The sequence below is a fragment of the Toxotes jaculatrix genome, chromosome 9 (assembly GCF_017976425.1).
Source record: "Toxotes jaculatrix isolate fToxJac2 chromosome 9, fToxJac2.pri, whole genome shotgun sequence".
Lineage (NCBI taxonomy): Eukaryota > Metazoa > Chordata > Actinopteri > Toxotidae > Toxotes > Toxotes jaculatrix.
Genome location: NC_054402.1, coordinates 19882354 through 19908793, shown reverse-complemented (window position 1 = coordinate 19908793; position 26440 = coordinate 19882354). Strand labels below are relative to the sequence as shown.

Sequence of the window (26440 nt, the reverse complement as noted above, 5' to 3'; positions counted from 1 at the left end):
CTCAATTTCCTCTCTCTTAATAACAATCATTGCAGCAGCTAAAGACGTCTTTCTAAAATCAATACTCTTGTCCTTAGATTTTTGCTACATTTAGCGGGAAAAAGGACTTGTCATGCCATGACACAACATCCTCCTCCACAGGCCGGGCATCTTATCCCACCCAGTCCATGTGGGCTGACTAATAACCGAATCATCAGCACATTTTATTGTGTCTGTTCTCATCATTACTTTGGCAGTTGCTTTTATAAATAATATACAGAAGGTGAGGAGGACCTTGTGGGGATCTGAAGAGGGATTTCATTTAAAGAGAGACTATCTGAAGACTCTGTCACCTGTTGGTCAAAGCAATACTCGAAGCACAGTTGTGTGCAGGTTACATGAAGTTGCCAGGTTACTGATTGATGTATTTTTGATAAAGTTTTCATTGTGTAGTTATTCAAATTGTTAGATGTTTGGAGATATTTATCACCAAGGGTGCATGCCACAAAATCCAAGCTAAGTTAAGCTAATAAGCCTCATATTACTGGCCAGATGTATAAGTCTATTTAAAATCCAGTCTGTCATGTTAAAATCTAGGTTCTCTTCATACAAATGCTTTGCTGGTGGAAGTATTCATGACCATGAAGCTATATGTGAAAAAAGCTATATGAGTTTTTTGATATTGAAAGTGAACTGTTCATGAAACCTGGCGTCACGGCTGAACAAAGAAAACCCCAACAAAGCAGGTCCACTAAGTCAACTGCGATGAGTCAGGCTAACTCCTCATTAAAAAAGCCAGCAAGGACATTTTTTTTGATCATTTACAAGCAGAATCCACAATTCAGAAAAATAGGATTTTCACCTCCCATCATAACCTAAGCCTTCATGCAGTTGAAACATGAGGAAAACAGAGAAGAACAAAACAAAAAAATGATTTGGGCTTTTGTTCTCTACATCTGGACATTTTTCTCCCCTTGTTTATCAGTGAATATACAGTGAACCCCTTGATGCAGTTTTGTGAGCCTCAAAACTCCAGTTGACATTTCCTATGCCATTACTGTCCAACTCCCCTTAATCAGCAGGAGTTGGCCTGTACCAGCGTCATAACAAATACTCATTAACTGTTGCACTTTGCAAAACAGATGCATGTTTTCTCTCAAAATAAATTGGGGAACTTATACTATGTCTCATGCCTATTTAAAATACATGTAGCACGTCATGTTGTTAGGTGGTACATTTCGTCAACTGTGTTATTAAAAACAATTCATCCTAGAGGGAGACAAATCAGTGAGTGAAATGGAAGCACCATGCTGTGATTATAGATTAGGTTTAAATAACACTTTGGAATCGTAAATGAGTCTGTCTCTCGCTTTTCTTCTCTTAAACATGCACACGCACACACACACGCACACGCACACGCACACGCACACATACAAACACCAATTGCACCACATCACCACAGACCGACAGGGAAATGTAACCATAACTGAATAGACACTTGTTGCATAAGAACTGGCTTTTACAACAAAGGCTAAACACAACTCATGCACTCATACCTACACACACAATGGAACAAACACAAACATTTCATACACAAACACACACACACACAGACAAAACAGGTCTGCAGCTAGAGATAAATGAGCTGTGGAGGACATTAACACTTGGGGGTAATATAAACATTGAGATACAAGCAGCAGACCTCATGTTGTTCAACTTAATGGAAGGCAAATATACATTATGGCTCCATCAGAGCAAAGATAAGGAGTGAGAGGAATACACAGAAGATACAGGCACGGAGCAGGACTGCATGCCATGCATGTGTCTGCATGTGCTCTTGTGCGCATTGCCTGTATCGTGGAAAGAGAGAAAACTGTGAACAAAAAGTGAAAAATCACAGTTTTAAATTATCTGCCGTCAAGTCAAACCCAATAAAACATTCACTCTCTAGCAGTCTACCCAGCGTTCCCTATTATTATGTAGTTATAAATGCCGAGGTCTAATAATAACAATCAGTCAGTAATTTACTTTCTCTTGCATTCATTGTTAGAATAAGACAGTTTTAAGGACATGAACTAACCCGCTGCAATGGAGGGCATATGGTTGAGAGAAATAATAGTGGTAAGTCTGAAAGGAGTGCCTTCATGAACATAACAACGATCCCTTAGAAAAAGACTCCTCAAAACTGTCGGCAATTGCAACTGGATCATCATGTCAAATAGCCACAGCAACAGGAGTGATAGCAGTAGAATATTATCGGCGCAGGTCTTCAGGCTATTTCTGCTGTCCATACATCAGAATCACATCTCTCAGGGGGGAAATGGCTTTGTTACGATTGCTTAACACTCAGTAAGGGAGGTAAAAAGTAAAAACTTCTATAAAGATAGTAATAAATAATAAATACACAGTAAGGGAATAGAAAAAGGTGCAAAGAGTACAAAGTAACGTGAGCTAGAATCACAGAACGGACAAAAGTGCAAAAATGGAAATGTGCAAAGAAGATTAACAGCAATTTAACAGTAAATTAACTGAAATTTGCAAACGTAAACTGAATGAAAAGCGTGATGTGGGTCAGCAGCAAATTAACAGTAGTTTAACAGCAGAGTAGCGGAGGAGATGTGCAGAAGGAGGAGGAATTGTATAACTGGATGACCACGGGAAGGAAGAACCTCCTGTGGTGTTCAGTGACATGATTGTGCTGTTTCATGTCATTTGATGTGAGGCAATAACACACAGAATCGAAATCATAAATCACATGGCACGCATGTGACAGACAGGGAAGAAGCGTTCCTGTTAAAGAACAGTGGGTGTTACATGCATGTTTGTGTCTATCTGTGTGACAGTGCAGTATTGTTGCCGTCACAGACGATCACAACCTACAGGCTTGACTGGATCAATCCACTAGAGGGCCCTGGGGAAAAAAATGAACTGTTGGGGCCCCACTGACCTTCTCGTCCTTGTACACTGTTTCTGTCAAGTACATATATTGCCCAGTGCCCAGAAACCAACCAGAACCTGTACGATGGAATAGCACCTGGTTGCAGGTTTACTCTGAGTCAATTAATTTATGGTAATTTAATTAATTTAACCAAAGACTCATTTGTTTGGGAATGTGCACAGTGTAATTTTACAGGTCTTTCTCATTTCAGTTGGTATTTATTTTAGTGGTGCACATACCTAAATTATAATATAATTAATCAAATCACCACAAGCCAACTGTCACACAATGAACCTGCAGGTTTTAGGGGCCCCAGGAGGTCTGGGGCAGTTGCCTGATTTGCACGGACCTAATCCAGTCTCGCCTCTTGGGGTTAATTTTGCACTATGTGGAACTAAATTATACACACACATGCACATGCACACACACACACACACACACACACACACACACACACACACACACACACACACACACACACACACACACACACACACACACACACACCTAGAGCTCAGATAAACTTATCACCATTTGCAAAGTGAGTTACAGTCTATTTTGATACAGCCTATTTTGGGCCGGGCTGTTAGAACAGAGTAGCAAAGTGCATTTGGTGTTCACACACACACACACACGCACACGCACACACCAGTAACACATTGTATATATCCTTCACCACAATAACAATGAATAGGCAAACTCAGCCTGCAACTTTCTTCTCCAGTTCCAGTTTGCCTGTAAATACATGGCCGATAACATTAGCTGTGCCAAAACAGGTCTATCCAGGTGGAGAGTTAATGGGGGGGATGTTGGCAGTTTCGACCTTGCCAACATCATACGCTGTTTGTTACCAGGTGGGATATTCCCAGGGGTCTTATTGACAGCACTCAGCTCAGGTAGTGTTAGCTGTAAGATGATCTGTTACATCAGCGTTACATGCATCAACAAGTGCCCAGTGACGCTTATGTGTCCTGCAAAACTCGTTAAGACCTGGACATAGAAAGACATAAAGAGATGAGTGAACAACCTTTGCACTGAACCTCTTCCTTTTTATTCTCCACATCTCTCATCATCTTTTAATGCTTCACTTTCTCCCTTCCTTTTTTTACGTACCCCTCTCTCTCTCTGCTTCTGTCCTCCATTCTCTCAACACCTCTCGTTTGCTCTTCAGCAGCACTCAGAGCACACCTCTATTCACCTACACTCCTCAATACCTTTCTCTCTCTTTCCCGTTTGTCATTTACACTGACCCAGATACACACACAAGTGAGGTCAACAAGACACACACACACACACACACTCAACACAGACCAGCACACTCTCATAAAAAGGACCTATAAAAAAACAAACTCACTGAACTGCAAAGCATTCAAAGTGCCCTGTGCCTCTGGAATAACAAAGACATTACAAGCTCATAAAGTTTTCCTCACACACTCAGCTCAACCCTGCACTGCAGACGGTCTCCTTGTCCATAAGCCATACATTATCTACCCAGCATGCCTCCCTCGTCAGGCGACATGGTGGGACAAACTTCACCCACCCTTCATTCTCCTCTTTTTCTTTCTCTTTCTCCTTCTCCTTGGCTTTGCGAGACTTGTGCAGGAGTCCGATCAAGATCACGGCGGCCCGGATGCCGGCCTTCTTGTTGTGGAACCGTCCTCCGGTCTGAGACATGCCGGACGTTTCTGCTGGAGCCAAAAGGGGTTCAGGTGACAGCCGGTCCAAGGTCAGGCCAGCTCCAGGGTTCCTGGGCTGCAGGACCTGCTTGGTTGTAGCTTTGCGGGGCTCCAGGGTGAACTGTGGATGCTGCAATCTTAGATCTGTTTGCTGTCAGGTTAGGAGACAGCTGGCCAAGCTTCTGCTGGACCAAGAACCTGATTGAATTCTAGTCCTGGACTGGTAGTCTAGAGCCTCTCTGTCAGATGTTTTGGTTTAAGTCTAATAAAGTTAGAGACTCTGGAGCCACTTTAGGCTTAGCAGGTTGTCAGATCAGATCTCTGTTGTTCTTGCTTTGTTGTAGTCCCAAAGGTCCACCTGGACTCCAGCTCAAGGTGAACTTCTATCTGCATTCCCTGCTCCCGCGGTGAACCTGTACATCGTAGCTCCATAACACATCATGGTCCCTGATGAGAGGGTGAAGAATTGCACTACAGACAGCCTCGCAGACACGCTCACTGTGGCACTGCATCTCTCTGTCTACCTATCTCTACATTCCCACCTCTCCCTCCTCCTCTAGCATGCTCTGTTTCTTCTCCCTCTGTGTCTGCTGCTACTGCTCTGCTCCCTCCTTCCTGTCTGCTGAGCCCTGCCCTCCACTGTCTGATTGGCTGGAGTTTGTGTGAAGTACCTCCCCCTCGTCTACTGTATGACTCCCTCTATCTCTCTCTCTGCCCTTGTTTCTACCTTGTTAATAATTTTATATTAATCTCCCTGACCTTGTTCTATCTATGCTTGATTTTATGATTTTATTTCTAGGCACATGCATGCACACTCACATCTATCCACTCCTCACCACACACCATCTATGTGAAATCTCAGTTCAAACAGGCTTATCAGCCTATTGCCTGCTGTGCTGTTGCCAAGGACATCGGAACTGAAATGTAACCTCACAAAATGAAAGCGGATTAATTGAAATCTCATGAAAAAATGTAATTGTTACAAATTTTATATTCTCTCTTTTGTGCACAGACAAATGAAAATAAAAAATAAAAAAACCAAACATTTTCCCACAGTGCAGCTCTTACTATTTGCCTCCTATTATCCAGTTCTGCCAAATCATTTCTCCATTTTGCCTCTGTTTATTTTTTATCTTTTTATTTTTCCCACTAAAAAATTGTGTATTGCTTTTTGTTCATGTCATGAATATGCAGTTTGCAATCCTAGTGTTTTCTCTCCAGCTCCAGCTAGAGCCAGTTTCCTCTTCAGTTGTCTTACAGTTCAGTAAACAGAGCTAAAGCAGCCATCTTCCCAGAATATATTGATCTAAAGTGTTCTGTTTCCATCTTTGGCCACCTGTTCTTCCTCCTCTCCGTTTGTACATGAGCTAACCAGCTGAAAGAAAGTGACTGATTGAATGAATGGATGGCTGAATTAGTGAATGCTAATTGACTGGTGAACTGTTTTCATTCTGCTAGAATTTCATTTTTTTTTTTTTTTTTTACAGACTGTTGTATCTTCTTTTGTTTTTTTCACATTCATAATGTTACTGCTCTGCTTGTTTTTGCATTAAAGAAATAGTTTGACATCTTGGGAAATACACTCCTTCATTTTCTTGCCAAGAGTTAGATGAATAGATCGATACTATGCTTGTATAATATGAATCCATAGCCAGGGAACCGTCCTGGCAACCTATTTCTCATGTTCTTGTTTTTATGTCAGCATTTGTTTGTATGAAATATGTTAATTAATGAGCTTCAGAGGAGCTGAAAGCTGAACTGTTGCATTCAGTAATGTATTAGAAACACACAAAGTCTTAATATATGTATGTATTATGTTTCCTCTAGAGCACAGAAACTGATTTTCACTCATGACAGTAAGACCAGAAACCCAGAAACTGTAACACCTTTGTGCACTATTGGAAGTGTTAAAAAGCCATGATTTGCTACCTCTCATCCACCTCATTAAACAGCTTTAGCATCAGGCTTTTCTCCATTGGTTTCTCAAATGAGTTCATGTTTGATTAGTTTTTTTTTCCTTCTTTTTTTTTTTTCATATTTCCCTGGACAATGAAACGTGCCCAACATAAAACTATAAACTTCCAGTTTAAGGTAAAAATAGCCATGTGAATTATGACAGTTTCATGTGGCAGCAAAGATAAAACTCTCTGTAGACAGAGAAGGACAAAGACATAAAACTATGCAGGCAACATAAAAAGCCTGATGCAGCAGAAAAATACACAGTGAATCACACTACACATCTGGTACAGCTCGTCTCGTCTCGAAAGAGTGGCGACAGTAATAAAGGGGTAAATGCTGTTCGATAGCTGAAATGGACTGTCTCAGACTCCTTGTACAGAGGATAATTAGAGAAATGCATCATTCAAGACGAGAGACAAAGACATCTGAGTATATGAGATGCTTCAGTAATTGTCCCACAGCAGCCAGGGAATAGATTAAGCCGGGGAAACAGCACCAACAAACACAACAATTAAATGGAAGGTCCCATTTCTCTCATGCGTTGCTCTTCCTGTGTGTGATCAGCGCCATAGCAACCGGACAGCTGCCAGAGGATCTGCCTGAAGGACCCCCAAGGACACCCACCTGAGAGAAGACTCGACACTAGATCTTTGATTCGTGCTCTTTCTGGAATGTGCTTTCAAAAAAACTGCAATGTGTTATTTTTGAGTGACACAAAAATCTGGGATCCTGGCTCCATCGCTCAAAAGCACCTGAGGATTTTCCCAACACCTGTGTGGAGGCAAACAAACAAGCTCACATCTCAACTGGACTATCAAGTGTCCCCTTGAGACAAACTGTTAAGAACACATAAATGTACATATGTACGTATACACACACACACACACACTCTCTCTCTCTCTCTCTGCAGACTCAGCCATTTCACTAAGGTCCTATTGTGCGTCATCAAGGGGGGATATGAGACACCTGTATCTATTCACTTTCAGACACACAAACACTGCTCACTCTCTTTCAACTCCCCCTCCCCTCTTTCTCTTACCTTCTCCTTCACACACACACCCACAGGTGTGACATTGTTCCTGTTTGACACACAGAGGTGTACCAATACACCCCTGTGCTTGAATCAACATTCAGAGCAGATACGATGTGATTTCACAAGCTGTACGTGTGGGTAGAGATAAATCAAATGAGACCTGGTGTGCGTGCAGACATTTACAGCTAAAACCTAATGATGAAACGTATTTGAGAAAGGCAGGTCTTTATTCTTTGAATTATGTTTCCATTTAAATTTTAAACTGTATTTTAGATGTTTCTCGCAAAACCTCTGTTTCTTTTTTCTTTTTGATTTCTTTTTTTTCATCATTGGGATTATTCATATTATGTCAAATTATTTTGTGGGTCTAAAAGTAGCCCAGTTTTAACATACTGAGTTTAAAAACATTTGAATCAGTTTTTAAAAACACGTTTATAAAACTAGGAAGTTGTTGTTCCAGTGGCTGGAAAGTAGCTGGAAAAACCTAAAATAAAAACAACATATTGGTTGTGAAAATTTAAGTGAGAATCAATGACGGTTAAAGACTTGTTTCAGATGTACAAACTTCCCCCCTCTCTCTCTCTGTAATGCACATGCAGACTTGCACACACACTTGTGTGATCCTCGGTGGTGCCAAGCAGCCTTTCCTGTCACTTCACAGCTTCTCAAGTGTCTCCCAAACAAACAGATGCCAGTCTACCAACGTCACCTCGCTTTGCAGCTAAATCTATTACAGGACACACACACATATACATATACATACAACCACACACAAATTACATGCTTGACTCTGAAATTAGTCTCATACTAAACAAGAATACAGCGTAGCAGCACTTATAATAGGTCTAACCTTTATACACAAGGCCATGTACTTACACACACACACACACACCCACACACACACACACACACACGTGCACACAAAATGCTTGACCCAACTGAAAGCCCGCTGGAGAAAATGACCTTCATAACTGCTGCTGAGTAACTACTCCAGCCCCCCACCCCACCCTCCTAGCACACACACATACACACACTCCCTCCCTCTTCCCACTTTCCTCTCCAATTCAGTCCCTGTGTTTTCCACCATGCTCCACAATATATTGGCGTAAAATAGAAAGACAACTCATCAGGACATTTATGCGAAATCCCTTTTCGCTGTGGCTGAATATGAGTGTGTGTGTGTGTATGAGTTTTTGCAGACGTGCACAGTACCCCTACATATTCAACTCCACCATTTAGGACAATAACTGTCAATGGTCCAAGCAGGAAGACGCATGTTCTGTTTATGAAGAAACACCAAAGTTCAAGTGGAATTGGCAAACGTGCCATAAATATGAGACGGACTCTGAAATGTCATGTTGTCATGTAAATCAAATGATGAGTAAATAAAAGGAAATGTCATTGCTCGCTATCTCACATCAGGTCGTAGCCTGATGTACAGACTCTGCTGTGGGAACAAGAACTTCCCATGTGTTGCTTACATGTGTTTGATGTGGTTTAAAATGCGGTGTAGACTTTGATTATGTTGGGGAGAAAAAAACCCTTTCAAGTGTTGGTATTTCAGACATAATGCGGTTTGATGTAGCTCTGTCTCTGCACTGACTGTCAGTCCCTTTTATAAAGCAAGTCTGTGTGCTCTGAGCGTATACACACAGTAGTCAAAGATGTTTTAACTTGCCATGATTGCTTTTGCATGTGTCTTTGTTGAGCCAGACATCAACATCATTTCCTCTGTTTTGTTTCTTGGTGTGCTTTGACTGTTTTATTCCAGTATGTGGCAGGTTTATTAAAAACTCAGCTAGCCCTCATTCAGATTCTGTTTATCATGTCAGCACCAGCTGGTGAGAGGAATTTTTTCCTTGGTCTGTTGGTGCTGGTGTCATTTTGGTGAGACTTGAATTTCTTGTTATGACTTTAAACAAGTCATTATATCACTTTAATTAGAGGGGGGTGTCTGAGGTCTGCTCTGAATGTATTTTTTGGTTTCATTTACAAATGGTCTTCTCTGTAACTGAAAGATCTCATATATATTTGTCCTTCAGATTCAGATCCTTATTTTGTTTTGACCGCAACTCTCAGTGCTGCTCTGCTCACAGAGGACACATTTGTGTTCACACTCCTAAAAGAATGTGGCCATATGCGGCCCAGACCACCTCGGAATGTGGTCTGAGCAATCGGATCATAAATGCGTCCTCAATGCATCTTGGGTGCATTCTCACCTGTACTTGTAGCTGTCCACTTGTGATTGGATCACCCAAGATGCATGTTAATGCCAGGGGTGAACAGGGCCTTTAAGACTTAGTCTGTATTTTCATTGGAAAGTGAAAATTTTCATTTAATTTGCAAAACATTTCAGCTGTCTTTACGTTGGCTAGGTATTACAGAGCTGCCATCCTCTCTCCTTTCTAACAGCACCACCTCTCTACTTGTAACTCGTCTTTATCTGTCAGCATACTATGTCTCTCACTCTCTCTCTCTCTCTCTCTCTCTCTCTCTCTCTCTCTCTCTCTCTCTCTCTCTCTCTATCTCTCGTTGGTGTTAATCGCACCCTCCTCTTCCACCCCACCCCCATCCCCTGAACATCAGGCTTACAAAGCAAACTATGACAATTTCACAAAACTGCAATTACGAAACCCAAAAACTCTTCTGCAGGGAAAACAGTAACCAGATAAAGGATAACTTCAGTTGGAAAACTACAGTCTGAATTATTAGAAACATTTATTTTCACGAGGGAAAAATTTAGACCAACCAGTCTAATAAGTATTTCACATCTTGATGACAGCAGAATAACTGAGACCACTGCTCAAACGCAGAGTGGAATAAACCCCCCCCCCCAATCTGAACAGTCAGTGGATTTTAGAGGAAAGCAATCTAAATTTCATTATCTCAGCTGAATATGTTATCACTGATCATGTTCTATTTAGATAATCAGCAATCTGTAACTGATTACCTGCCATCAGTTTAGAGTCTAATCCTCCCATCCAGGCATATGTGCCATTTAGACTCAATTCATATCACACCTCCATTCTCTCTCTCTCTCTCTCTCTCTCTCTCTCTCTCTCTCTCTCTCTCTCTCTCTCTCTCTCTCTCTCTCTCTCTCTCTCTCTCTCTCTCTCCCTTGTAGAGTACATGCTGATCCTGTCTGCCGTGTTTGGATCCAAGATCATTTTTTTTAAAGAACTAAAAGCCATCAACACAGTGACACACATTTATACATAAAGACATATACCCGAGTGTGATTACAAACATGCAGGTGCAATCAAAAACAAGTACGCACACACAAACCTGAAGTGAAGGTTGAAGAGAGTGATTTATCGAGGAGTTTACAGTAAACATAAATCCATAAAACACTCCACACAGTCTTTTATATAATCATAAGGTGTTCCTCTTTCTGTTCTACTCACATCCCATTCAGTATAATTTCCCTCTTCTGTGTGTGTGTGTGTGTGTGTGTGTGTGTGTGTGTGTGTGTGTGTGTGTGTGTGTGTGTGTGTGTGTGTGTGTGTGTGTGTATGTGTGTGTGTGTGCAGCCAGCTCAGCGTAGTTGCTCGTTCCATGAAAACTTAGCAGTACAGTGCTGGAGTGGAATGCTGTATCATTTCATCATATATGATTCAGGGAAATAGGAAAGGAAATATTGCTGTATTTAGTAAGAAGAGGTGGGATAAAATACAGGAGATGAAAGTATCAGTCAGATGATAACCTCTTTTATTTTGAATTATCAACAAATAAATGCATCCTACTAACAAATATTGTCTGTGTATTCAAAACCTGATACATCTTATTTTTCTGTGTCATAGAGCTCACACACATCGATGGGCCTCGCTGTTACACTGGATGTTTCTTCATCCCAGTGAGCAAGGGAACTGTAGTTTATTTTGATTCAATTCTCACATCCTGCTGCTGTAAACATCACCAAAAGCACAAAATGGGTCTTAATCCGCCGATGAAAATAGTCCCAAACTAAAACATTGTTGGTTTGAGACATTTCATCGGTGTCTGTGGACACTGATGATGTTATTCTTTTACACTGTTTTAAATGAAATTTCCTCTCCTTACTTTGGACTCACAGAGTCATGGATTTTTTAATATACACATTGATTTCCAAGAATCAGTCTACAAACCAAGTTAATGCCTGGTGTCACTTGGCTAAATCTTTTTCAATCCAATATTCTGGTTTTTCTTGATTTTTGCAACACCCAAATGTCTACACAGTACATAAATAAAATAAAATAAAGGCACTCAGTTTTGTCTTCACCTGATAAATGCAGAAAAGAGAGGATGGCAAAGTCAACATTTAGTCATCTTTATTCTCAGCATGCTTGTCATCCTCTGTCCGGTTTAGCTATTATTTTTATTTATTTATTTTTTTTTTTGTCTTTGTTTTCTGTTAATATGGTTTGAATGTCTCTGGGTGATGCTCTGATTTGTCTGTCCAGTCATGGCAGCTAACTACCCATTTCCTCTGCAGGCAACATAAAATGAATCATCATCTGAGTGATAGAGGATTTTCCCAGATCTACTTGACAGCTGTTTTTAAATGTAAAGGCTTCATCATGAATCACTGTTGTACCATATCAGAGACAGAGCAGCAAAACAAACCACAGAAGGTGGTGGATTATTACTTTAAGATAAGTTTACTGCAGCACGCTGTCTGTTCCTCTCAGGGAAGCTAACACAAGTGAGTTATTGCTCCAACATTGTACTGAGGCAGGGGAATTGCTCTTATATAAGTAATGTACACATAAAATGAGATAGTCACACCCATATGCAGACACAGACAAACATGCACCCACATACAGGAGAGTATATCATGTTAAAAGACATGGATGCTGCTGAGCTCAGCGGTGAAGAGCACACACAACCAGAAATGGCAGCAATGGATGACAAACCTTTTTTAAACCAAGACACAAAACAGAGATGTGTGAAAGGCAATCAGCTGCATCTCACCATTGGTGTTAACAACACAGCAAGATGTTTCAACAATTAAAAAATATATACAGTGAATAAAGGTCAGTTCAGAATATTTATGTAACAGAGAAACTGTAACCCCATCTGAACTTCCCTTACATAAAATTCCTTAAATCCTTAACTATTTAACATATACATAAATAGATATACATATAAATAGATTTTCTTTTTTATATATATGCTGCAACAGTGGTAGACTGAGTAACTGATGTTGAACAGTAATGTGTTATGTTCCATTATGCTTTGGCAAATGAAAGATAATGCCTCAGATCAGTGGATTTGATTTCTGTTCAAATTTTGAGGATCTCAAAGAAAAAAAACACCATTGCTTCCGATGATTTTGTTTACTGGCTTTGGAAAGAAAGCGTGAGAGCCTGAAAGGTCTTAAATGACATCAAGGATAATATTTCGCTTGTGGCTGTTTTATTATGAAGAGCCCAGATGCCTGACTTTGCCTTTTTCTCCACTTACAGCTCCTACAGTTTAGCTGCCCCAGACATTCGATGAGGGGGGATCTTGCTTCAAATTTCCTCTCCTGAGGTTTGTTTCATTATGTCTTCTAAGGGTTTTCTGAGTTGTTTTTCCTTCTTGTTCTTAGGGAGCTTAAAGCCTGTTGTTATACTTCATGTGATATTGGACTATACAAATAAACCAGAGCTGTGGGATACAGATAAAAGCAAAAAAACAAAACAAATGACTAATTTCTAATTTATGTGATATGCACAGCCATGTATTAATGCAGTTACTGTATATCAGTTCATTCAAGGCTCCTGCAGTAGCGTTTCACTCAGGTAGCTCTACACCAACTTGCTCAACTTCGTCTTTGTTTTCTTCTTTCTCATCTCTCTCCAGGGCTCTCTGTACCGGTGTCGGCACTTAACCAGACACATGGCACGCACGTTCACACATGCACAGAGTTCTACACAGGGTTTCAAGTGTTGATCAAGTGTGCATGATGTGTGCGTGATGTTGTCTAGATGAAAAGGTGTCACATGAGCGTTATGACCAACTAACTACAGCAGTACAAGTGACAGCTTGATGACTATACTACACAACGAATACATCAGCATGTCACACAACCCAGCATTACCACAACTATTGTAATTACTGTGTCACAAACTGACTCTAGTGTGTGTGTGTGTGTGTGTGTGCATCTTTGGTAACACTAATACCAAGTACATGAAGCAGCATGTAGCTCATTACAAAGGTCTGAATTTATATCACTAAGCATTATTTTTTATATTAGCGATGATAAAACATAGTGATGAGCCAACTGAGAATCATCATCATCCAAGCTCTACTAAGCATTTTAGCCTCTTTCAGCTTGTTGTTTTGGTCCACAGCCGAGCTGCAGTGTTTTGGTTCAGTCTCACGTCATTTCCAGCCACAGCAGCCGGCTGTTTTCAGTCTGAAAGCTTGCTACTCGATCTGCCAAGCACCAGACAGCCAACAGACACAGTTAGGGACTTACTTGTGAACATAGTGGAGCATTTAGGGTCTAAAGAGTGAGAAATGTTCTTCAGGAGTTGGTAGGGACTAAAGATAGAGCTGAAAGGAGACTTACATTCATCACAGAGCCAGAAACCAGACTCCAAATGAGTGCAAACGTTGATCCATATCTGCTGGACGTGTAAATATCAACTTCATGAGATGATAATATGTCAGTATTGTTTCTGCAGCTTGTTCAACTGCTGCCATAAGGACCAAAAAAAGCTATTATTGGATGTTTACTCTTACTGGCAGTATTTCTGCTTCCATGTTGCACTGTTACCGTCCTCAAAATTCTGGTGAAACTTCAAGCCCCTGCAACATATTGAGCATTCAGGTGAACAATGGAGAAGTGGATTACACTGTAGTAGTAGCTTGATAGCTTTTAATGGGCCGTTTTTATGGGAGCCCCCCCACGAGGCTCCCCAGTAAAGAAAATCCACTTTTACATTTGCTTTCATTAGTTTTAATAGCTGAATTAAACTGAAGGCACTTCTTAGGCAGTGAAATCAGGGGCAGAGATTTCTTTTAAGTCTATTAACACTCGACTGAGGTTGACTTTGAGGCTGTCGAACATTCAACATGTTGTCATGGCCCTTTAAGGTTCATATCCTGCCTCGTGTTCTATCAAATCCATCGTAACTGACATGAATTCAAGCTAATGAGAGGCAATGTTCTTCATGAAGGGGCAAACTACAAAACATTTTACCTTCACATTCCAAGTCTACACAGGAAGAATGTTTGATTACAACCGTAGCACTAATTTATCAAAAGTAGGCACAGGTTTGATTTCCAATTTGAATTACTTTGTGCAGAACTTCCTGAAGAAAGAAGGACCTCTATAGTCTACGAGTGGATGAAACATCAATGGGCAATATTTCATTGCTGCATGTACTGTGTGTGGTAATTGCTGCAGCATGTGTAGTCCTTTAATAAACAGCTGTAATCCTAGACATCTACATGTCACTTGCCTCCCTCTGACAGGCAGTAGACCGGCACTGAAATGTAGCATTTATCATGTACTCATGCCGACTCTCATGCTGTCACCCTGCATGCATGCTGAACCCAAATAATGAACTGTATAAAACCACTCACTCATCTGTCTGTCAGTCCCTGAGCCTGCATTTCTCATTTTTTCTCTACTCATAATTAACAGTATTTATGCCTGTTTGCTCTCCTCATCAGCCTTCTCCTCCTCTCACTCTCTTATCCTCCTTCATTCTGTCGCCTCTTCTCTTCATGTCGTCCCCATATAAAGATAATACTCTGGCAGAATCTCAGGACACACAGGACAAACCTGCCCACAGCCTCAAGTAACTGGACGGCAGTTCACTCTCTCATTAAAGACGGTTACCTTTTTATTTTTTGTCTGTCTTTACTTGACTTGCCTATAAATTCTGTGTCCCGGTATGCATCAGTCCGTCTCATTCTTTCAGCTATTGTAAACCTTTTATTTCTTTCTATATCACTGAGTCCTACACACAACAATGCATGAAAGATGGTGGAGTGTGTGTTTACGGGAGACTATACATGTAGCCCACAGAACCGGAGGCCTTGCTGAGTCGGCCAAACAAGACACCATGTGTTTGTCAAGAGGCGACAGATGGAGAATGAGGAGAGGGACAGAATGTGTGTGGTGTGTGACGGTCAACACACACACGCACGCACGCACGCACACTCACACACACACACACACACACACACCCAGGTCTATCCTTAAAGAGCAAGATTAGGTGACAGATAGAGTATGAGCTCATTAAAACTCAGCTGTTTCACACTGTTTTGAACGTGAGGACAAATCTGTGCTTCATGTGAGCAAACTGACTCAGTGCTGAATGCATGATGCCGATCAAACCTCCAGTCACAGCAGCAAAATGAAGCAAAAATTAAACTGAACTGCATTAAAGTGGCAACCCCTACTGTTTTCATAACGTTATGCAGACATCATCTTTAACCCTTAAATTGGCCAGGTGTGCATAGGTGAGAGAACATGCAGGGTTTGAACTTCCCTCTCAAGATTTTCTTTTCCATTCTTTACTCTTCTTCCATCAATTTTCACGCATCTGAGTAGAGAACTGTGTGCATTACTACAAGTCATTATGTCAATACTACAAAGACATATAAAAGATGTTCAAGGACAGTTTTTTAAACTGCACCTCCCAGAGATCACTTGTCAGTCATCATGGATATTTAATACAGTAGAGCTTAGCCAGTAAGTTTTATGTTTTTCTGAAAAAATCTGAATGGGGATGTTGGGGGAAAAAAAGGTGAAATATTGCTTTTAAGTTTTTACTTGGCTGAGGTGGAAAAGCTGGTGTATCTATAAAAAGTAAATGTGAAAAATGTGACTTAGCCAATAAATCCTGACATGCAAGACGCTTTTGACGTGCTTGTCGTTCTAGCTCCCTACAAATAATTGCGACAGATGAAAACACATGAAACAAACATAAATGCCACATTTCCATCACAAGTTCCACATCGTTTTCCACTGTTTGAGTGCTGGTCTTTTAATTACAGAGGGGAATTAGCGCCACCAACTTTTCACGGAACACTTACTTCACATTTTCTTTGACTGACTTCTTGGAAATTTGGCTAGGATTTGCACTACATTAGGATGAAAATCTGACTGACTGACTCATCATATCCACCCCTCTTGTCTTTCTATCACTGCTTCTGCTGAAAAAAAGTAACATGCATCAGCCACCTGGTGTTTAACACAATAACTATGAAAGCTTTTATCTACAGACAGTAAGATTGACCACAGCTGCCCTGTTTTAATGGAAAATAGAATGTAGCAAAGGTCATTTATAAAAAAACTGTAGTGTTTTTACTTTAATTTGAGCTTGAATGCTTCAAGTGTTGTGACTCATTAATTTTGCAGGACTTGAACTGGATGGGTTGGCTATTTTTCATAGTAACACAGCAACTTCTGCTCCAACTGAACATTTATGTATATTTATATGTATTTATGCAGGAGACTTGAGCGATAAAATTATGAAACATGAGCTACCGTAGACATCCAATGCTACAGTTTGTGAACAGTGTTTTTCACAATCATTGCAGAAAGAACAGGGACAGGATCGTCTGTACAGCTCAACGTTCTCCGAGGTTGTTTGATAACACAAAGTTCAAATGTTCACTTGGAGCTCTGATGCACACACAAACAGCAGTTTACCTCCCCGGGGCCACAGCTGTGGGAAATAAGGGCGATCAACTAAAGAGGAAATAGTGATAAAACTGTCTTTGGGAGTGAGTGTGAGTGTGTGTGTGTGTGTGTGTGTGTGTGTCATGTGTGGAAAAAGTACTAGCAGGACCAGTGAGCAGTCCTGTGAGATTCAGAGCAGAACGAAGTTGCAGAGGAAAACAGGGCATTTTCGAGGGCTACGCACACACTCGTTTACACACATACACACACACATGCGCGCACATGCACACACACACGGCACGACAGCCCAGACAGCTATTACGAACTGCTCTTTGGCCCCCGAGAGCTTCCAAAGTGGGGTCTGATGGATGATCCATCAGCAGGACTATTGGTGTCTAGTCTCCAGACAGGCTGTGACACAGACAACCCAGACAGCTGGCGCACAACACCATGGCTGGATACTGTCAGCATCACGGAGAAAGTATAGAATTTATACAGGATATACCTGCAGATCTGAGATTCACTCTCAATAACTGTAATCTGACAAAGGTGATGATAAACTCACCACACCCCCAAAGGCCTAATGAAGCAGATTTCCTTTTAATAAATAATTCCTAAGAACTAAATAAGGCCAACTTTTTTCAACTTTTTATTTGTTAATGTATATTTCATAGAGAAATTTTCAAGATTTGAACCATGTTTTCAAGGGCTTTAAAGGCAGTTGTAATTTTTTTTTGTAAGAGAAAAACAGAAACCAAAAATAAAAAAAAAAAAACTACGCCCAACTGAGGCTGAACCCCAAACCTGATCATGCAGTCACCCATCTCTTCTTGGAAAATCACTGATTTGACATAACTGAATCAGTAACAGCTGTGTAGTGAAACACCAGCCTGCACCTGTCCAGTCTTATAAAAATCTGAGACCTAGCAAATGGAAGGAGGTTATAGGGAGGAGGGTGTGGATGTGTTCCATCTATCCATTTTTGAGACCACTTATCATGTTCAGTGTATCTATGTATGGCACAAATGGCTGCCTTTCCTCTAACAAGTGCTTGATAAGAAACATGGACAATCTTTGTAACCCTAAAGGCCAAAGAAATTAAAATAAACAAGGCTGATACAAATTCCGAAAGAAGAAGACAAAGAAAATCTAGTAAAAACAAAGAAAATGGAGGAAAATTAGAGAGAATGTGACAGTGAGCGAGGAAACGAGACAAACGAGAAGGAGAATGAGCGGAGAGAAAATTCAAGTGAGCGATCACTGGCCAGAGTTGGGGAAGAGAAATGAGACATGAGTGATGCAGGGCGTTGATGAATAGGAGATATATCCGTTCCTTTTGTGAGCGCTGATTACAGTGTCAAATCGCAGACAGCCCTTTGTTAATCACCAAGCACACTGGCCCTGACTAGCCCAGTGCTCACTGCTGTCATTTCACTACGACAGGAATGTCATCCGACAATTATTTTCACACACTCACAGGCTATTTGGTGCATGATTGTTTATCTCTGCTTGCAAATTGGCTTTGGTTGATATTTTGTCTCTCTTTCACACACACACACACACACAGATAAATAGTACTGCAAATATGTGTACCCTACATTCTGCAATTTAATCAGAGAAATTGCTGCAAATGGATTTCTGACAGATCCAAGTATAACAACATCAAGTAAGCAGACAAGTGAAGCTTTACTCTTGCGCTCCTGAAAATATTTTGAAGATACAGCCTCACATGGCACAACAAAAAAACTATATGTGTGTGTGTGTGTGTGTGTGCGCGCTGCCACACCTCTCGCTTTTAATTATACTCTCTTACTTTCTGTTCTTTCCGGTCTTTTGTACTTTACATGAGCCAGTGTTTCTCCCTCTCTTTTATCCCTTTCTTTTCTCTCTGTTTCCTCTGGGGCCACAATGTCATGCGTAACATCAGAGAGGTAAATCAATTTCCTTGGTTGACTAGTATGTCGGCTGACAGCAGGTTGACCCTCAGAAGCGCAGAAATACACACATTAAAATACACACTTTGGGAGATAGAAATTGAGGTGGCATGAGGAAGAACAGAAAGAATTCATTACAGTATTATAGACAGAAAAGAGAGTAGCTGGTGACCAGGCAGATAAACAATATAGTAACATATAGTATGTAGTGCTACCCATCGCTCTCTGTTCTGCACCACTGAATGTGTTAACGCCAGATACTGACCGTTTGCTAAACCCCTCCCCCAAACTGTAATTGTCCGATAATAGCTTAGCAACCGTAACTAGGCACAGCAGGCCCTTCAAGGTTTGTTGAAGCAGTGTGCGTGTGGCTGTGATGAAAAGTGTGGTTATCTGTGCTAATATAACCTGCTATCGTTAGCATGTCTCGCTAACTAACTTACCAACCACAGTAACAACCGTATGCTATGTCCAAGCATAGGGCCAAGAAGCACATCATTAACATTACAAACAAATGTAACCGCTGGGGGATAGGGCAGGGAACGGTCAACTGCTGCAACAAATTCTGCAACAAGAATTTCAACTTCTATCAATCAATTTGCACAAGTAGCTGTCACTTTTGCAAAATGGTGCATATCTCGATCTACATTTAGATTTTCATCTCCTGCAGCATGTAATTTGATTTTGTAGAGGCCGTGGTAAATTGCCATGATCTATCAACACAGGCCATTACCATTTTAGCTGTTAGCGACAATGCACGGGGCCAAACAGGCAAGGACAAGCTGAGGCTGTATTTGCTGGGTTCTCATATGGAGATGAATTATTCCTTTGAAAGAAAATTGGGTTTGAGCTCAGCTCTGCTGGAGCGAGACAGGGCCTTGTTCCCTGCCTCGACAAAAAGGACACACTGATATGGAAAGCGTGTGTGTGTTTGTGTTTATGTGTTTGTATGCATATAAAACACAGGAACCAAATGCAACTTTAATGTAGATTTTTCCCTTAAATCCACTTATGACCAAAAATAAGAGCAAAATGAGCCAAAAAGAAAAGTGATTTCAGCAACAGACAGATAAAGAGAAAAACAATGCATTGTTTGATGGAAAGCTTTAAAATGGTTTCTGAATCAGAGGATGGACAAGAACATCAGCTGCCATGCGCTCCACCATCTGTCAACGGCTTTCATGTGAATGTTTGAGAATGACCTCACGGGGTCACAGAGAAGGCGCACATGCACTCACCCTCTCTCACAGACACACTTTTATCCACAGAGGTCAAACTTTACAAGAGAGAGAAAAAAATGATTTTCTTTCCTAACCCCAAGTGCATCTTCTGACTCCCTTTGTCCTTCCTCTGCCATCTTCCTCTTCTCTGAGAGAATCCATCTCTTTTTCACCCCTCCCCCTTCTCCATTCTTCTCATTTTTTTCTCTCCAATCTTGACCCTCTTCTCTCTTTTCAGATGTTAAGTGCATCTGTGCTGTGTGGTGTGGACAGCAGTGCCAGTCTGTCTAAAGTCAGAAAAGGTTCTGTCTCCCTGGCCCATTATTTTCTCCTTGCTCTCTTCTATCACCCTTGATCCTTCTTTCTGTCCTTCGTCTCTCTTCATCCCCTCACTCATTCTCTTTCTCATTTTTTTCCACTCTCTACAGCATCACCCTCATTTCTTTCAGATGGTGAGGAAAGAAAGGCTGTAATTTGCCGCTAGCTTATGTCAAGTGTTTGTGTACAAAACAGCAAGAGCAGCAACCGCAGAACATAACTTTCAACATCCTCTTATATGCTTTCTAACGGCAAAGACTCCTGGAGACACAGCAGAGATTGACATGATAGAGAAAACATGCACACAACACACGTCGAGATCAGGTGTTCTCTGTCAAACAGCAGTTAAAAAAATAAATAAATAAAGCCTGTAATCACTGTTAGTTAGCGCAATATATCCCCAACAAGGATACATTGATATTTATTAATCAACGTGATATTAGAGTAGCCAATAAAAAAAGACAAACTGACCTAAATGTCAGACTGCATTTTAATTATCTGCAATAATTTTTTTCCCCATTGACTTCCTCATAATTAGTTATTGCCCTCGCAGCTAGTTTAGATGAGAAATAGCAGAAAAGTTCAATTTCTCTTGCTGGAAGGATTCCCACAACTCTGAATACCAAGATGGGAAGAACATTGTGAATCAAAATTTTGAATTTACTTTGCTTTCCTGTTTTTCCTAAGAATGAGGTTACTTATTTTTTTATGTAATATGCTCCCATATATTCTGAGAAGCATAAATAATAGATAATAACAGAGCTGCATAGTATTTCTGTGAAACAACTCCAGGAGTGAGTGAAACAATACGCTTTACTATGATAATAATGAACTTTTTGAATCCCAGCCCCAGCGGTGATATGTTGTACAAAGTTGTCAGATGCGTATTTTGCAGTTCTGACGCATATGGAAGTGTGGGATCAGTTTGCAGGTTTGCAGAATCAATCTCTGTGTATCTTTATCCTCAAAGAAAATCAGTGAGGGTGGTAGACGTGAAGAAATTGACAGAACAAGAGAAGGTGTATCCTCTGATCCTCTCACCTCCTATCTGTCTCACCTCCTACATCCCCTGTGGATATGGGTGTTCATGTGGGTGGGAATACGTGCAACCGTAACCGTGCCGGTGTGTGTATGCAGAAAGAAGACTGTGCATTCTGTTTACCCGTCCTCCACAGACTGCCGCTCAGGGAGCCCTCTGCCTCTAAATAGGTGAGGGTCTGTTTTATGAGCCCTTAACAGCCAGCACTCAGGCCAGATGGTGCGCTTATCAGCTACTTTGTGTGCCTGAGTGTGTGTGGAGCATCAGGAGAAGCCAAGAAGTAAATATTTGTCAAAAGCAAAGAGGCAGCTGGTTGTCTGGGGGACTTTAGAGTAACAAGACGGTCACTTAATAAGCAGAGCACGCACACAGTGACCCTGGTGCCAATACATATTTTCAAGACTGAGAGAGAAAGAAGAGAAAAAAAAACAATGTATTGTATTCACTGCCACCTGTAAAGTTTTTCACTGTCCATTTCAGTTCTGTTTAATTGATGACAAAAGTAAAATCATTGCTACTACTACAGCTAATCATCTCCTCTCATCGCTGTATACAGGACCTCAGTGCAGCCTCCACTGTTCCACAATTAAATCAGATTTAACCTTGTTCTGAGCAGAAGCTCCTGTCCCTGCTCGGTCCTCAGTCATCAACAACTACCTGATCATCCTTTAATGAAGTTGTCTCTCTTCGCCATATCTGTAAACCTCCAGGCACCCTGTTAATTCCTTTTAATAAAAGCATGTAAGCGCATGAATGAAATGAAACTTCCCTACAGACAGACAGTGCAGAGGTCTGGGTTATTACACAGGGCACAATCCGCTGTAGGTGTCATGTTACCAGTCATGTAATGCTTTCCGCCCATGTATCTTAACCTCACATGTTCCTTTGGACATGGACAGAAACACAGACACGCACAATTTCTAGACTGATGGGAGGAAATGCACTGTGGTCGCTATGGGCAACCAAGAGCATTGCAAGTCAGATTTACACTGGTCATGTTTTGATACACTGGCAATGAAGTCTGGCTGCAAGGCGAGATAACAAGGGCTTTTCACCATGGTAATGAACCATACTGGACCATCCCTTAGGTGATCATCAGTTCTCGCTGCCATGACAACAGCCTTCGCTCCCTATAGGCCACTACATACAGTATGACTGAAAACAACACACACACACACACGCATACACACACACACACACACACACACACACACACACACACACACACACACACACACACACACACACACACACACACACACACACAACACACACTGTGGCTGTTTTTGTTTTGTTCAATAGAATTAATTTATGAGCGGTCAAGACACAAGCACAATTCAAATAAAAACATGACGTGCTTTTCTCTCAGTGGATCATAGTGCATCTTTCTTCTGTTGGTATAACTGGTAGGTATTTTCTTTTTTAACAAAAGGAGTGTACATTGGTTTCACAGTGAATACCAGTCGTGTGGATGTGTTCCCAGTATCAGCTTCAACAGGTGGTCATGTTAACAGGTGGGTTAGAGCTTGACACCAATTTAGAGAGTATGAAAATAGAGAAATAACTCCCTCTAGTGCTCACTTTTTCTTCACCTGCTCTCGTTTCAGTGCACAGAGAGAGAAACACATACAGTCAGCTCCCTCTTGTGGTCACAGCAGAAACAGCAGAGAATGTGTTGATTTTCCATCTGTGAATACTGCAGATTTTTGTGTTAGAAAATAGTGCAAGAAGGACATTTATGACCTGAAAGAAAGATTTCAATCTAAATTAACTCAGAGGAAATTGATTTGAGAGCATTTATATTAATGCAGGTTGGTTACAATGCTGCAATCGGTTCCAATCTCATGAAGTTAACCATCTTTTCCATTTAAAAACAGGTGGCAGAGGAATACTAAATGTCACGTGTTAAAAAAAAAATGAAAACATTAGCGAGATACATATAAACATGTATAATATACATATATAATTTAATATTTGTATCTCAATGTTGTTGGAATTGGAGGTGTGAGAAGAGAGGAAGTGTGACATCCCCTCCTGTGCTCTTGAGGAAGGGTGGAGTTCTACCACTTCCCACATCATAAAAGTATGAGGTATCTCAGCAACCTTGAGGTTTTAGTTTCTCTAAAAAGTTTCTCTACCTTTTTCTCACACACACACACACACACACACACACACACACACACACACACACACACACACACACACACACACACACACACACACACACACACACACACACACACACACACACACACACACACACACACACACACACACACTTAAGGCTTGTTGCATTGTTTAAAAAAAATAAACTGAAACTGCCCCACCATCTAACTTTGCACATGTGTATGTGTGGTCACGCTGAACCCTGGTTCCCCTGTTAACCCCAGCATTCACTCAGGGCAGTTGTGTATTAGATGGAACCTGACTGAAATTCTGCCCTTGGTTAGCGCTTCTCTGCTTTCACTCTGTCACTGCCTGCAGGCTCATATCAGGTTAGGCAACAGACTGTAACTGTGTACACTACATCAAGAACTGCTTCCAATAAGAAAAAAAAACAATAATAAAGCTGACAGCTCATTAACTGCATTCAGCCTCCCTGTGACTAGTCATTGCTTCTTCTCCCCGCGCTACAGAGCCTTGTGCTTTAATAAGCCATCGCCTAAAGTCAATATGATACAAGCAGACATTTGGTCTTGTGTTTGTTCGGTGGCCACAACTCACCATCGTTCCCTGCAATATAGAAGGGGCACCAGGAGATAGAGTAAATGCCAGGCTCCAGAAATAGCAGCAGCCCATTTGCTCTTTTCCATGATGCTGGCAGACAGATAACATTTACACCTGGCCCCAAAAAACTGGGCTAGACAACCATGAGGGGAGGAGACTTTTTTTTTTTTAAGAAGAAGCCACCTCCTCTTATCATGCCCTTCTACTCTGTTTTTTAAAGAAGACCTGTCAGTCCACACCGCAGTTCAACTCAGGTGGACAATAACTTTACTTAACCCTTTTCTTATATGTGCAAAAGGGAGTAAAGTCAAATGTATGCGGACCTGAAAAGAGGAACTTAAAAAATAGCAGTAAAACAGTGAATTAAATGCTAAATTAGATTTCAAATCAGCACCATCCAGCAACATGTGGACTGGCTGCAGCCTTAATCTTGTAAAACATAGAGGAGAACGCCACAGGTGCCTGTGGATCCACATCACAGGGCGGTGCATAGTGTGTCTGAGAGGACAACGCTCTCAGATGTAAGAAGCTGCTCTGTTTGAACTGAGCAGAGAATGGCAGACATGAGGAGCAGAGGAGGGGCCGAGGAGGACAGAATTAATGTATGACAAGCATCAATGTCTGATTAACAGCAGTGGGCTGCAGACTCCCTCTCGCTCTCACACACACACACACACACACACACACACACATATGTTAACAACAGCAGGGAAGAAGAGGCAGGCTGACAGCCAGATTGAAAATCCAGCAGGTAAAACAATATGTGGTTCAGCCTGAGAAACATTCTGGAGATATTTGTTCTGGTAAACACATTTTGGTACGACCAAAGAAAAAAAAAGAAGGAAAAAGAAACGGGGAACTAGACAGTGACACAGGTGTGACAGCTTTCCTTATAGAAACAGACTGATTAATCCTTCAGACTGATGCCATTATAGTCATATCCTCCTCGCACAGAACAAAGCAATCATCTGATCTGTATCAGACACTGTGACGAACAGTGCTGACCGAAGGGCTTTATGACTGGAGCCATCAAATATCCTGAAGTAACAGATGCAACACACACTAACCCTGTGTTTTATTGCCCTCAGCTCTTACACACTGCAACACTCCATTCTATCAACTCAGCTTCTCTGTAGTCCACTTTACTGTAGTTTACTTAGTTCACAAATCCCTTCTCATCTCCATCCGCGATGCAGGATTCAAATACACTGAGAAATTAGCATGTCTAATACACCGAAAGGAAACTATGATATCTGCTCTGTTTATTTGCTTACTTAGATCTCCATTACCTACTGTAAGAACAACAGAACTCAACACAAATGTATTAATAAGGGAAAAAAATTAACGGGAAAAAACTGATGCGCGTAACATCTGACAAAACAACACAATAACCCCAAAACCTATCAAGTAAGAAAGATAATTCTATGCAATATTATCATTTTTAAAGAAATCAATAAAGTAATAAAAAACTTAAACCTTGGAACCTCAAATAAAGCACGAGATAGCTTTCCCTATCCATAAGCAATCTTAAAGGGGCAAAACCAGTTCTAGCTTTAGCCATACAATTGCTTAAATAAATAAATATGGTCTCAACATGGTATTAAATCCTGCACCATGACCTCAAAATCCAGTAAAGCTCACTCCAGAACTTATAGTATCAATGGCAGTCAAATCACGTTACTCTTTCAGACTTAAAAAAGGATTCAAGAAAAAGAAGAGAAAAGACTTCCTGTAATCGTATGCACACAGTGAAAAAATATATTTACACAAAACAGGCAGCAGTTACTCACCACAGTTTGCGGGGCATCGTCACACAGTATTAAGAAGCTGATCAGGTGCAGCTTCTCCCCCTCTACCTGTGTGTTTCGTCCTCTCTAGCCTTGACTGTCCCTGTTTGTCCACTTCTAATATATTCATTCACCCTCACCACCACTTCAAGACAAAACAGATGCATGTGTTTGCACACACACACACACGCACACACTTACACTACATAGACACATGGGCTTGATT

General features: G+C 41.0%; 1 protein-coding gene across 3 annotated transcripts in view; it reads right to left on the bottom strand.

Moving 5' to 3' along the window:
- Positions 1-26440, bottom strand: part of LOC121186893 (rap1 GTPase-activating protein 2-like) — a 68446-nt gene that overhangs the window by 33701 nt on the left and 8305 nt on the right. For 2 of the 3 annotated variants that reach the window (XM_041045777.1, XM_041045783.1), the window contains exon 1: positions 4458-5075. The exons of the other annotated variant lie outside the window; for it this stretch is intronic. In XM_041045777.1, the coding sequence (XP_040901711.1) occupies positions 4458-4591 (134 nt within the window). In that variant the 5' untranslated portion in view covers positions 4592-5075. Of the gene's footprint in view, positions 1-4457; positions 5076-26440 lie in introns of those variants that run through there. 3 annotated transcript variants of the gene reach the window in all.